The 14,723-nt window shown below is 35.7% G+C and overlaps 1 protein-coding gene across 1 annotated transcript; it reads left to right on the top strand.

Moving 5' to 3' along the window:
• Positions 1-8,163: 8,163 nt before the first annotated feature.
• LOC149811993 (annexin Gh1-like) lies at positions 8,164-12,595 on the top strand. The gene is made up of 5 exons (XM_089993907.1): positions 8,164-8,441; positions 10,653-10,798; positions 10,956-11,174; positions 11,808-12,020; positions 12,107-12,595. The coding sequence occupies exons 1-5, from the start codon at positions 8,366-8,368 to the stop codon at positions 12,401-12,403; spliced, it is 951 nt and encodes a 316-aa protein (XP_089850033.1). The 5' UTR covers positions 8,164-8,365; the 3' UTR covers positions 12,404-12,595.
• The last annotated feature ends 2,128 nt before the right edge of the window (positions 12,596-14,723 follow it).

Below are 14,723 nucleotides of genomic sequence, written 5' to 3'. Positions count from 1 at the left end.
TTGCCTCAAACCATTTTATGGTGATCCACCAATAATTGTGAATGTGCCCCATAATAAATATCATGTGCCCTAGCCCACTACCGTCTTAAAGATGAAGAGATCATCGAAGTATGATTGGATGATACAAAAACACCTCATCGAGTGTGATCATGGAGAAAATGATTCAACTACATGGGAATGAGAATTCGACTTGAAAAATGGGTTTTGAATCTTGAGGGCAAGGTGATTCAGAGCGCAGTGGAGTTCTTACGGTCTTAGATCCAAAGAATTTGCCACATCCATTGCTCTAGGATCCTCACACCACATCAACAAGGAAAGAAGGTTTTCCAAGTCCAAGTGGGGCCTCATAGAGGTGACATGGCTGCTAATATGACTCCTTCCCATGAAGGAAAACCATATGACATGTGTCAATTCCAGAGTTAAGAAGATTACCCCAATAGGCCTCGCACGGGGTGCCAATTTGGAGAAAGAGGGTGAGACATCCTCACCTCTATAGAGACTTCTCTCTCCTTTCAGGGAGGAGAGGTTACATAAAGTCCATTCATGTCTTCTTTAGTTGTTTTTTATTTTTAGGGAACTAAGCTTGTAAAGAGTCCATTTAGGATGAAACTCTAGTCTCCTATTCTAATTTAGTTTTGGTTGTCATATAGAATTTATTTTTGGGTGACTAGAGAGTATTGAGTTTATGAGTTAGTTTAATTTTATGCAACAAATATGAAATCTACTCCAAACCTTTAAGTTATATAAAGAGGTTTGGAAACCCTTCTTAGAATGAATATTGAAATTTGAAACCTATTAAGTCTCTCTCTAGTTATCCCCCCTCCCTCTCTTTCCCTTTCTAGACTTTCTCTCTATCTCTCTCTCACTTTTTCTTCTGATTCATATGAAGTCCAAGGCCTTCCTAGGCTGGTTACCATCCTCTTTGAAGAGCAAGAGCGCTTCCCACACTAAAATGTGTGTTGTTTTGTAATCCCGACAACCTGACCAAAGTTATCTTGCCGTGGATCATGTGCTCATTTCTCAGAACATGTGGGGCATTACTCAAACCTGATACAGACTTAAAAATATAGCCTAGGTACCAATCTCAGCCTTTGTTAAGACCCTACCAATTTTTCAGAGTCATAAAACTAAAATTGCACCCTGTCGATTTAGGAAAAACACATATTTTGGCTCATTCGACTACATCAGCCCCTTCCACAACCTATCCTGATATCTCTGACCCCTAGAACACATATCAAATCCTTACACACGTCCCTAGGTCACTTTAGAACCCCTGAACTTGCTTACTGATTCCAAACCGTACCTACCAGATTAGTCGTTTGACATTGTTTCTCACAGGTTTAACTTAATCACAATCATAATAAACTTCAAACCTCTTTTCCACTGTGTTAATCAAGGTTCTACACCCTAGACATGAGATCTGCAGGTACTACGATTCAGAAATCGTAAGTTCAATTCTCTCGAGTTCATCGAGCTCAAACTATAATACTCATCCATAGCAAATCCTTACCTACCTTCTGGTTCTTCTTCCGAACCATCTACGTCAAAATTTTTGAAGGAAGTAACAAAAATTCACCATGGTAGTACTTTTGTTAAGAGTATATACTTGTTTGCTCTATTAAAATCTTGAATGCATAAATTTGATGCATTATTTGCACTAAGGGTTATGATAAAAAGAAGTTGAAAATTCTATATATCTACGTAAGTTATATATGACATAAATCATGAACAAAAAAACTTTCAACATGCCTCATGATGTCATAAAAATTTATAGTATATTTGAACAAATTTCAATCATGAATGAACACGAAAATTCATAAATCTTGATCATATACATATTCAAGATGCTATGAAAAATTGTTTTAAGCATGAGATGATATACTTTTGATTAGAACAAAATTTCACATGGTTATGAGAGATACATTAAGGATGATATGCATAGATAATTTAGTAGTATGTGAGAAAGATCCCATAATTAGATTATTAACCTTTTTGTGTTAAATACAATACGAAAATGAAAAATCAGATAGCAACGGTTTATTTGCCTCCATGTGAAATGAAAGTTGATTATATAATATTTTTTTTCAAACATGCAAGTCAATTGTGATTCAAATATTTATGAATAAAAGTCTTGCAAAGTACATACAAAAAATCTATAGAATATATGACTAGTTGTTATCCTTGCAAAATTTTACTTTTGCAAGTCAAACTGACCTTTGAATTTTTTTTGAAAATAACTCGCCTCCGTTTTGAAAAATTTATGGGAAAGAGACTCGCCTGTCGGTACGAGGTTCAACCGTTCCTGGCACCATAACCAAGGGTAATCAAACCAAGAATCAATCATGTGCTTTACTTTACTCAACTGTCTAAATCAATATTCTATTCTTAAATACATAAAGAATCAGGCATGCGCTATGAACTTTGAAAAATGCAGGTTGAAAACATGATGTATGCTTTGAATATTTAAAAATTCTTGGAAAAAGGGATGATTTGAAATCATTTTTCACACTTGGAAAAACACTTTTGAAGAAAAGGAAAAACTTGGAAAATCGTGAATTAGACTTAGAAAAATATTTGGAACAGGGAAAACCTTGAAAATCGATTTTTGAAGAAACCCCAGGTAACTTTGAGAAATTTGATTTTTCTGAGATGGAATTATGAAATAAATCAAAAGGATGGGCGTGTGGCCCTATGAACTTTTTCATGATGCAATCTAAACCTAGATGATGCATGGATGCAGTTTGTGAAAATATTTTCTGAAGAATTTGAGATCTTTTGTAAAAGGGTTTCTGTGCTTTATAAAATTTAGATGAAATAAATTCGCTATATATCCCTAACTATGACTACAAATATATATTGAATATATTCCATTTGATTCTAAAAAAGAAAATACTTAGAAAAACTTTAAAAATATGCAATGTTTTTTGAAGATAGCCTAAGAGTGTAGGTTGTTTGTGGCTTAAAAGAAGATGATAAATCTGAGTATCGTTCGTATTTTGACTATAGCCACAAATATGAAACCCACTGAGTTTATCAACTCCTTAGAAGTGAGTGCACGTGCCATTCATGTTGACCATTGTAGATTTGAAATACGTGCATAAATGACAAGCATGGAAGTTATATATTATAAAATAAACTATATATAAATGCATCCTAAACTAAGTAGGAAAATAAACTTTCTTATTCCAAAATTATAATTTACATCAATAATAAACTGAAGAAAAGAAAAGAAAAATAAATAAAATACAATCATGAGTGAAATTGCAAAATTATCAAACTTGTTAGTAGACAAATGTCGGCTTTTCTGGATTTATCCAATAATATCTAGAATTGATGGATTTATCCGGATATAAGTCCTTTCCATGCTCTCCTAAAATAAAACTCATTAAATAACATAATGGATGTTGCATAATTAAACAAATAATAAAAATAAACAACTTTAAAATTTAGAATTTTGAGAAAAATGACTAAATACTCTTTAAAATTGATATTTATTGCAAAACAGGGTTAAAAACAAGTTTTTTCAGAAAAGATTTTTGTAATACGCTTAATTCGGGGACCAAACAGATTCAAAACAATGTCAAACCTGGTGGAGGGAACCCTAATATGATTATAAAGATGATCAAACCTTAAAATTATGAAAATAATGGATGAAAATAATGAAATATATAAAAAAAAGAAATTTGCCTGTGTTCCAGTTAAATCGGAACTCCGCAGGCATCCTATTTTTATGATATAACCAAATAACATATCAAATGAATTCTAAAAATCATAAAAATTGACATGGATACTTATAATAACCCTAAAAATAAGATTCAATCAAAAAATATATTTTTGGGATTATTTTGAATATAAATATTGAATAAAAAGATAAAATGAAGACATGGATTTTTACGGATCATCGATACAATCTCTGGTTAGGGCGGCAAGTTGGCTTTGCCTATGACTTGCGACTGACAGTTGCAGAAATATAAACCCAGATTTTTAACTAAAATAAAATAGAAATCTATCATATAAATTTATGAAAACCACACAAAATAAACTAGAGATTCAAACAAAAATAACTCTTTTTACGGATCCGAGAGATCATCTCCGGTTAGGGAGATATCGCTCCGGCAATATAACCTAAGGTTTAAACATGCTTACCGGTTTCAGGGAAACATGTTCTGGTTTTGGTTTAAAGAAAAATAAAAATCAACCATAGAAATTTATGAAAGTTTTACAAAATAAACTAGACATGCTGACGAGCATGCTTCTTTTTACGGATCAGAAAAGTGATCTTCGATGAGAGAGATATGCCTCCGACAAGATGACCCTGGATTTACACAACGTTTTCCCGGTTCAGAAATAGGCATCAGTTTGGATTTTTGAAAATAGGGTTACAGACCTAAAAAAAATCTGATTTTTTTTATGAAAAACCGTAGACATATGCATAATTCTACCATAAAAAATTTAGATTTAAATAATGAATATAAATAAGTAAAATAACATTATTATCAGACAACTAGAATGCATATCTCAAAAGTAAAACACTAATCATGCTATATTCTGATTTATACATGTAAAAATCATAAAAATATGAGATCAAGGGCTTTTGATCATGCTTGAACATGTATATGATGAAGAACATAAACACAACATGAAAAAACAAAAAAAATCACTGAAGCATAGATTTGCATTGATCTAGCCATTAAAAGAAGGATTTAACCTATAGAAAGGTCGAATCTTGATCTTTTTTGGGCATTTAACAAAATAAACATGATCTAAGCATTTCCAATGGATCAAAAACGTAAAGAACACCTTAGATGATCAATGGATCATCTTTTTGAACTGTGTATTAGGGGTTCTTGAATGAAAAAAAAATCTAACAAGAAGGGGCAGCAATGGTAGAAACATTAAAGAAAATGAAAAAAATAAAAAAAAGGAAGAAGAAGAGGGTGCTTACCTTGCTGCAATGGAGGCTGCTGGATTTGAGCTTGAGGAGGAAGAAGAAGATGAGAGAGTGATGCCTTGGTCGACCCTCCTATGGGTCCCTTTTATAATAAAAAATAGGTTTAATTTTAGAGAGTTTTGATTTTATCGGAACTCTCTTAATTGCTTAAGAGATAAGTCAAAGGGGGGGGGGGGGGAGATTTTCCTTGGGGTGTTCTAACCTAACCAAACACTAACTAATTAACCTAATCGAGTTCTAATTAAACTCTAAAATCTCAAATGTGGCGCCACCTAACCTAATGTGGGCCACATTTGATTTTAAAAAACGATTTCAAAACTTAAAAATAAAGGATTAAAATAAAGGTTTTTAAAAGCAATTTAAAATGAAAGATGAAATCAAAGTTCTAAATCAACTAAAGTCCTACATGAGTTGAAAATTTTATCAAATGTGGCACCACCTATGTGGGCCCCATTTGGTTTTCCAAGAAAAATGATTTTAAAAGCTGGAAAATAAAGGTTTTTTTAAAACAAGATTTTTCAAGAGGCTTTGAAAGACACGAAGACTTACTAATTTTTTTTTATATATTTGAAATAAACAAAACATGAAAATAAGATGAAATTGAATAAAGATGAAAAAATTAGGGTTTGGTGCCCCCTGCAGGGTGGGCCCCACTTAAAGAAAGTTGTAACAATTAGAATTTGAGTTGAAAATTAGGTTTAAAATGAATCTAGATTGTTTTCTTGAAGAAAATATTTTTGAAATAAGAAATGTAAAGCCCTGAGGGTTGGTCAAATGAAAAATATTGATCTAAAACCCAGGTTTTTGAAATTGATTTTGAAAGAAAGGTTTTAAAATCGAATCTAGATTTGATATTTTGAAAACAAGAGTGCTGGATCTCAAAAATGGCATGCAATGCGGTAAAATACAATAAAATGATATGACATAACATAAAATGATATGAAATAACTACAAAATGATATGCGAAGTATGAACCTTGGATGAGAGATATGAAATCCTTGACCCCTGGTAGAGACAACGAATTGAAAATTCCTATTCAGGATGAGAATTGATAATTAAACATCAGATCCGATATGGAATCTGATCCAAATGTGAGTTGGGCCTCGGATGTAACTAAAATTTTCAGGAAAGGAATTGATCCGAGCCCAAATTAGCAGTTGTACCAACTTGAGAAATGATAAAATTGATTTTTGGATAAAATGACCGAGAAATGATTTTGCCCCTGCAGGGCATGGAGTGACACTGAAGAATAAGGTTTGAACTGGGTTTTAGGGTTTCTGAACTTAGGTGAACTAAAAAGACACTGACTCACCTGAACTCCTAGACTGAATGATTGAGAAATGACCCAATTCTCAGAGAAATGAACACTGGATTGAAGTGGATCACGAAAATGCACTGAGTTTGAGTTGGAATGAAGGTAAGTAATACTGAGATGAACTAAATTTGAAGCTCAAACACTAGCTCAATTGACTGAATTTAGCTCAATTTTGATTGAAATGGGCTAAAATGGACTCTGACACTATGAAAAATGGATTTGAACTGAAACTCGAATACTTGAACTCTCGGTGAGCTCAGGTTAGACTCAGGAAAATAGGGTCGACTAGAATCAACTGACTCAGGAACAATTGACTGGGATTTGAGCTAGAAATGAACTCATTTCTCAAGAAATGAATTAATTTTAGCTTAAATGGTAAGAAATGAATAGGATTCGCTCATTGTGAGCTCAAAAAAACTAGAAACGACAGACATTCTAACTCTTTTAAACTCAAAAATGAGTTTGGTTGACTCTGACTGACAAAGATGTAAGGTGTCTTAGGGGTAAAATAAGATTTACTGACAAAAAAGGCGAAATAACACCCAAACGAGGATAGACTTAGGGTTAGACTCTAAAGGGGATTGACATCTGCTGAAGGGGATGTCTGAGGATGAATGAGAAAAATTTGGGGTGTTTACACTAACATACAAGCAACTTTAATGTATAAAAATAAGCTCATAAATAAAAGAAACTTTGTTACACTAGTAGCTCATTATAGCCAAGTGAGGGATGCAAAGATGTGGCCATAAGTCGTGATCTTTGGTGAAAGGTTATGAACTTTTAATATATCTCCCTATAAGAGAAACCTACTTAAAGGGTGTAACCTATCATGTGAAGGGTTGCTTCTCTGCGGGACATGTTCCTATTCTAGTCCTCTTCACTATCTATATAATGATTTCATTTGTAGTGATTGGTATATGAAGAAAAACACAACATTGAAGAGTTAGAAGCTACGATTAATCAGGGTCCCTGGTGATTGTCGTTGCTTAACTGCGTACTCCCCTTCCATCCCTCCAAGTAGTTCCAACACTAGCTCCTTGCCACTACCAATCTCATCCTCTACCTTGCCATGGAGCCTCTATCTTTTGTACAACCACTGAGTTGATATCAAAAAGATGAGAAGAAACTAGACAAAAATTGTCATTTTATACCTCAGGTGTCTGTGTGAAATGCATTTTAACAAAGTAGGCGATCGATTATATGTAGTGACTCAAATGTCAATCGGTGGATTTTAAATAGCTTATTTTATGAGGGCTTTTTGTAAATTGCTGAAACCAAAACTAAACATGTAAAATAGGTCTCCACGATTTTATTTTAACTTTCATTCCTGCCTCCATCCTCGGTCCAAACGGGCCCAGGCCTGTTTATCCTATGTTCACTGTCGTTCTTAAAGAAGGATCGGGGACGGGAAGGGGCGGGGCGGGGTGAGGCAAGGCGGGGATTGGAGACGGGGTGAGACGGAAAAATGTGTAAGTCCATCCCTGCATGAGTTTTTGATTTTAACCTCCATCCCCACCTTCATCCCTGTTTCATGTCCTTCATCCCCGGTTCAAATGGGACAAGGTGGGGTGGAGCCCTGTTTTTTCCCGGTCCACTGCCATCCCTAACAAGTATGCAAACAGATTGTATATGGGACCAATGAATACATTGGGGAGTTGGATTGGATTGGGAAGGACCAATATTTGCAAAAGTTCCTTCTTGATCCGATCCGTTTGCAACCCTAATGGTAACCCTTTATACAGTAGAAAAGAAAAGTTGAGTCTTAATCAGACGTTGATCTGGTTTACATACACTTACCCAAGATCAGATACACTGATTACACAATAACACGTCCATATATACTGAAACTAATTTGATCATTGGATCTACTTTTGTGAGTCTCAGTCCAGTTATCGTTGAGAGAGAGAGAAATATACGGCCGCTTTGTTTGGTGAACGTGACACGTACCCCACGCGCCTGCACGAACATAACTTCTTTCCTCCTTAAGAATAAGTCAATGGTGGGACGCCTAATATCGTAATCGCAAACTGGGGGTTCGTCTGCAGACCCCAACAAGCGATCTCGCTCTGGTTTGGAATTGAGAATCAGAAAGACTGAAGATGTCGACTGTCATCGTTCCCCCGAGTGTACCTTCACCAGTCGAAGATTGCGAGCAATTGAGAAATGCTCTTGCTGGTAACATCTTTTTTTTTATACCATTTTCAGGAAATGTGGAATCTCATCTAATTTAGCCACACAAATCCGGAAATCCGACCATTTTAGCTCAAGATCTGTTGTTGGTGTCGCCCTTTTCTTTGTTTATGTAATAATCCTCAAGTTTTCCCAACATTTGATTGACTCGATTGTTGTGTCTTGGTGAAATTCCTCATGTCACCATCACTATGGCCTTGTCCCACCTTCATATGGTCGAATGGGAATCAGGCCCTACATATCATAGATAAACATCATCACCCACTAGTTTTGTTCTTTTCTGCAATGAAAAACTTCTTACGATTTGCCAACTTTGTGAAACAACTCGCATTAGTTTGGCTGGAGTCTTTTCTCTGCTAGCTGATTAACTCATTCATGTTTTACAGTCTCTTAAACCTTTTGAAAATTGATGGGTTTTGCTTTCTTTTCCCTGACACCTATATATGTGAATCAGAGTATTTTTTTTATGACGGAATCAGAGTTTACTTTTATCCCTGAAGTTTGTAAGTATTGTTTTTGGACTGGTTGATTAGATTACTGTTAAATTTGGATTATGGCATAGAGACAACGCAGGACATAATTGTAGAAGAGTGAGTAACCATATTGTAGCAAAAAAGCCAATCACCAAACCATCCCTCTTGCAACAACAACAACAACGCCTTCATCCCAAAAAAATTGGGGTCGGCGATATGAACCAAAAAGAAAATAATTCTGGGTCTTCCACATGAATCCTTCTCCTCCAATCATTTCTATCCAATGCCATGTCCTCGGTGAGGTTCAAAGCATTCATATCCTTTCCTATCATCTCCATCCATGTCTTCCTAGGCCCACACCGACCTCTTTTAACTAATATATTTTCCCATTTCTCCATCCTTCTAACCGGAGCATCATTAGGCCTTCGCCGAATATGTCCAAACCACCGTAAACGATTATCTCTCATCTTATTTTCAATGAGTGCAACACCTACCTTCTTACGTATCTCCTACCCTCTTGCGAAAGTATAATGAGAAAAATTATACTCAAGTGTAGATTATGGTGGTTTGCAGATATCTTTGGATGCGAAGATGCTGGTGAATGTGGGGGCTATTTTGTGACGTTGCTCTAGCTAGCAACATAAGTCGAACTTGGATTGGTCTAGAAAACAGTTAGTATGGGCTAATTGCCCACTTAGGCTCCAAAGAACTGCGGAGTCTATGCAAGACTTGGCTGCAAGTTTAGCCAAGTTTGGGAGTTATGTGGGGATGCATGGTCTGTATGTCATGGCAACACTGTTGTCATGCATGTGGCTGTGGGTGCCGAGCTACTGATTGAACATGGAGTGGAGAACTCAATCTGGCCACCAAAATAAAGTATGAGCTGCTTTTGATCTCGAGCATATTGGATCCAAGTTGTAGCCATGTTTCATGTCCGTGAGAGGTGTTTTAAGCAAGGAAGCGAAAAACAATTGAGACATTTTAAAATTTATAGAAAGCGAGAAACAAAGTATCAATTTGAAAGCGAAACAGGAATAAAAGAGGAAGAAATATGAGAACTGAATAGGAATCGAACAAGAAGTAAATAAAAACTAAAATAAAATTGATTATTCGTATATTTCATGATTTTTCAGTAAATGAATTAATTTTTTGTTAAAATCTAACAATAATGGTTACCAATTTAGAGAAAGCACATGAGAAGTGAGTGGAAGCGTGAGAGAAATCACATGAAAAGAAACGTGAGAAAAGCATATGAGAAGCATGGACAATGCATGTGGGAAACATAGAAGAAGCATGGGGGAATCGAGATTCCCATGAAATTTCGGAAGCGAGGAGTATGCGCTTCCGAAGCGAGTTTCTGGGACCGCACTTCCCACCTACCTAAGAAGCTTCCGGTAACTCTGGCTTTGAGTTTTAGCTAAGAGTTGGAATGCTGAAATCCTTTGGACATGCTTGGTCTGAGCTGCTTTAAGAGTCACAAAGGTTTAGGCGACCCAACTGACTTGGTTGATCCAAACTACTCTTGTGTTACTTGACTCTAGAATTCAATGAGGACACATACCCCAGTATCTCTATGACTTGTTCAGAGTCTGCCTTCAGGTCATAGATTTTCAGATTTAACTTTATTTGGACTTTTCAAGCTGGGAAGTGAATGCGGCTTCCTTGATTAAGGCATAAAAGCGCTCTTTGTTATTTTTTGATATGTTGAAGTGCATGTCTACAGGTTGGGGAACAAATGAGAAGTTGATCATATCCATACTGGGGCATAGAAATGCCAACCAACGTAACTCAATTCGGAAGACTTATTCTGAGCTTTTTGAAGAGGATCTCCTCAAGGCTTTACATAAAGAGCTTACAAGCAACTTTGAGGTTAAGTTCTAAGGCTAATGATAATCTAGTTGTACTTTCTGATGCACTGGAAAAGATATAAGTTTAGCTTCTATGCTTGCTTTTCTGTCAAATTGTCTAAAATCAGTTGAATAAAAGATCCAAGTTTGATCATGTTGGAAAAATATTGTTAAACCAGAGAGCTGTGCTTCTGTGGACCATGGACCCAGCTGAACGTGATGCATTGTTGGTCAATGAAGCTATTAAGAGGTGGAATCCTAAAGATCATGTCCTCATAGAAATAGCATGTGCAAGGTCCCCAAAAGAACTTTTAGTGGTTCGAGAGGCATATCATTCTCGTTTTAAGCGATCGATTGAAGAGGATATTGCACCACATACTACTAGTGGCTTCCGTAAGGTATACATATTCTTGTCTCATGGGATTTAGTTTTTGATAGATTTTAAACTACTTTAATGTAATTTATGGTCATGGTATTATTTTTATTTCTTTCCATGTTTGTGAATCTGCATTTGTTGTGTAATTGTGTTTGCTGCCCCATTATTTTAGTCATATTAATTGCTTTTCTAGTCAGTCACACTACTAAAGAAATTGATTCTTACTTTTATTCTGATCTACCAAGAATAGTTGGTGAATGGCAGAATTGATAATTATCTATATATATTAGTCAGACCGTACAAATTCAATATAATGTTTTCCATTGTAACCTTCAGGATGTGATTATCCTGTAGGCAGTTTTTCTACTCCACTGAAGAGTAATGACCTTTATCAACAATTCTTTAATTCAGTTTGCTATAGTCTTTTCTGCAACTGCAAGACAACTTGACTGCCATAGCAATGAAGTTTATAGATGCTTGATGAATTAAGAATGAGGTGTACATGTTTTAAGGATTCCAGTAGTAAATTATTTAAACATTTCACAATCCATGCCTCTGTTTTGTGCTTGTTTTATCACTCTCTTCCAAATTCACCAAAAATTTCATGTTTGTGTCTCAATTCTTAAACTGATTGAATTCAAATTTTCCATGCCAGCTTTTGGTGGGCCTCGTTACTTCATATCGTTATGGAGGAGTAGAGGTTGATGTAGATCTTGCAAAGTCAGAAGCCCAGATACTGCATGATAAGATCAAGGGCAATGCTGTGAATCATGAAGAGGTCATCAGGATACTGACTACACGAAGCAAAGCACAGCTGAATGCAACATTTAACCATTACAAAGATGCATTTGGGAATTATATAACCAAGGTAGTGATCTGTTGAGCTGCTCTCAGTATTTATTAGTGTAGAAGACAGTTTGTCATGTTGAGAAAAATAATGCATCTTCTCTTCAGGATCTCAAGGCCGACCCCAAGGATGAATTCCTCTCTGCTTTGAGAGCAATTATAAAATGTCTAGTAGTCCCAGAGAAGTACTTTGAGAAAGTTCTTCGGATGGCAATCAACAAAACTGGGACAGAGGAAGGGGCATTGACTAGGGTGGTGGTGATGCGAGCTGAAGTAGACATGAAGCAGATCAAAGAGGAATACCTCAGAAAGAACAACGTTGGATTGGACAAAGCCATTGCCAAAGATACGTCAGGTGACTACGAGGACTTACTTCTCACCTTGATAGGTCATGGTGATGCTTGATGCCTCCTCAATAATGTTGGTTTAGCATTTATCATTCAGACAAAAATGACTTTAGTTTCTCACTTGGTTGTAGTTTGAGAGTTGCATATCAGGATGTTCTGTACTACGAAACTGAAAATTTTCTTGTATTTTCATATTTCCTTCACAAACTTTCATCAATGCTATTTTTTCAGAGTTGACTGATGTTTACACTAATTTCTTCAAGAAACAAAGAATTATTAAAGTACTCCATAACTGAAATTTAAACACAAATAAAGAACCATATCCTCATAAGTTCTGAGCTAAATGATGGGGAATTCTAAATGATTAACTAATACTGTAAGTACTGTAGAGGCATTTAGTCCAAGCTGCCCAAGTTTTCAAAGCCAGTGGTGTCGCTTGACTACCAAGTTGTTCAGTAAGTAAAGTAGGTCAGTGTGGTTGAATCAAGAAAAAAAACTCTAATTAGCTCGCCAATCTTAGTTTCAACCCTATTGCTCATGAAGTGTGTGCAACAAGATGTTTCAACCAAAAGAGTTGCATAAAAAATCATTAGAATATTTTTCAAGAAAGTACAAATACAATCTCTATTTCTTGCCTACTATGGAACAACGAGATTGATTGCCTATGCTTAGATTACTAAGTGTCCTCCACCCAAGCCTGAAAAGCTAGGAAAAATCGGCTAAAGATAATTTTGTGATTGTAAGATACTTTTCACAATAAAGTAACGAAGATAGAGAAGCATAGAAAGGAAAAATAAGAAATTAAGGAAAATAAATTTTGTGATAACAGGACAAATGATGTCTATAGGATATCATATTCATTGTATTTGATATCATTATCTTGAAATGTCAATATGCATATTCCTTGAAAATCTTTATATGCTCTTATAAAATTGGGTTAGTTAAAGAAAAATGTCCTTGCATGTATTGAAGATTGTTGAAGTTGGCATATCCTTTGATTTCTTTCTAGGCTCTCTGGATCTTCATCTTATTTAGACTGGAAAACAGCCACTTAAATCTATGATAGAAATGGTTCTTGATTTAAATTAAGATAAATGAGACTTAGTTTGTGAACATTTATCTTGGCCTAGATGCCAACCGGATTATTCTCTGTTCAAAAGTTGAGCAAAGTTTAGTCTAGAAAAAGGTGAAGGTGCATTTATATGGATTTGGTAGGGGAAAGATCTGAATGAAAATCCAAGCAAAAATACTGAAAAACTAGAAAACGTTATCGACACCTCCAGGTTTGCATGCATAATGGCAAAATTCAAAAACTTCAGATTATTGACTGAAATTCTATAGAGATCTTGGAATTTTCTATCCAACTCATCCTGGAGTTGGAGATTGGGGACTGGACTGGTTTGATTTCAAACCAGTTAAATCTAATACTCTAGCTTCCAAACACCCTTACCATCCTGAATGGACCATTCATTGGTTCAGAATTGGTTCCACCACATGGTTAACCATCCTAACCTAGACTTAGACCAAGTTTTACTCCAAAACACACTTGTCTCAACCCAATTTAATCTAATCTGTACTTGAGCCCTCCAGATCAGAACTAGACCCAAATTTTTAGTCTTAATCCATAGTACCTGTACTATACTGGGCCTAAGCAGAACTGGACGAAGCTCTGGTTGCATTATAGACTGGGGTCTTGTTTAGACCTACTGTCTTTATGGTTATGAATCGGGCTCACACCAGACCTGCCTGTAAAATCTGATAAAAAATCATTCTTACCCGAACCGATAGTCTACCTACCCACTTCAAACCAACCCATGATCCATATCAGACCCAAGGCAGCTCTCTATGTGTATTTTCATCTGGAACTTATCCCAAAACTAGTTCAATATCCAGATCTAATTGAGGCATTTTGGGATCCAATGCCTATTGACAGTTTTAAACATTACTGGACCTAAGACCTTTTCACGTTGTCCTTAGCTAGCAAGAGCTTGATTACATATGTGGATCCATTTGAAGTCCTTTTGTGTCAACATGACTGGCTCTCTATGTGTACTACTCGGCAACAAGGCACACATACTTTTCATGCTCCACGCATTGTGCCTTGGATCTAACTTTGCTATAATACATATCCAATTAGCTAATTGGATTTGGATTCAGTACGACTCCAGATCTAAGATCTGTCAAATTTAGTAGTGCATAGATCTAGTGTTACAAATAAGTCCTTCCACTTTAGATCCCTACTAGTAGACCTCCCTTTTTTTCAGCTATCCTAATCTGAAAAAAAGGACAACTAATTTTGCATAAATATCATCATAAAGTCAAACAAGAATACGAGAATTCCCAAAAAAATGGAATGAGTCTGTCCGAGTTACCCAAAC

Source organism: Nuphar pumila, chromosome 17 (assembly GCF_984573655.1).
Source record: "Nuphar pumila chromosome 17, dmNupPumi1.hap1.1, whole genome shotgun sequence".
NCBI classification, from domain to species: Eukaryota; Viridiplantae; Streptophyta; class Magnoliopsida; order Nymphaeales; family Nymphaeaceae; genus Nuphar; species Nuphar pumila.
The sequence above is the reverse complement of the archived record's forward strand: the minus strand, read 5'-3'. Positions and strand labels throughout refer to the sequence as shown.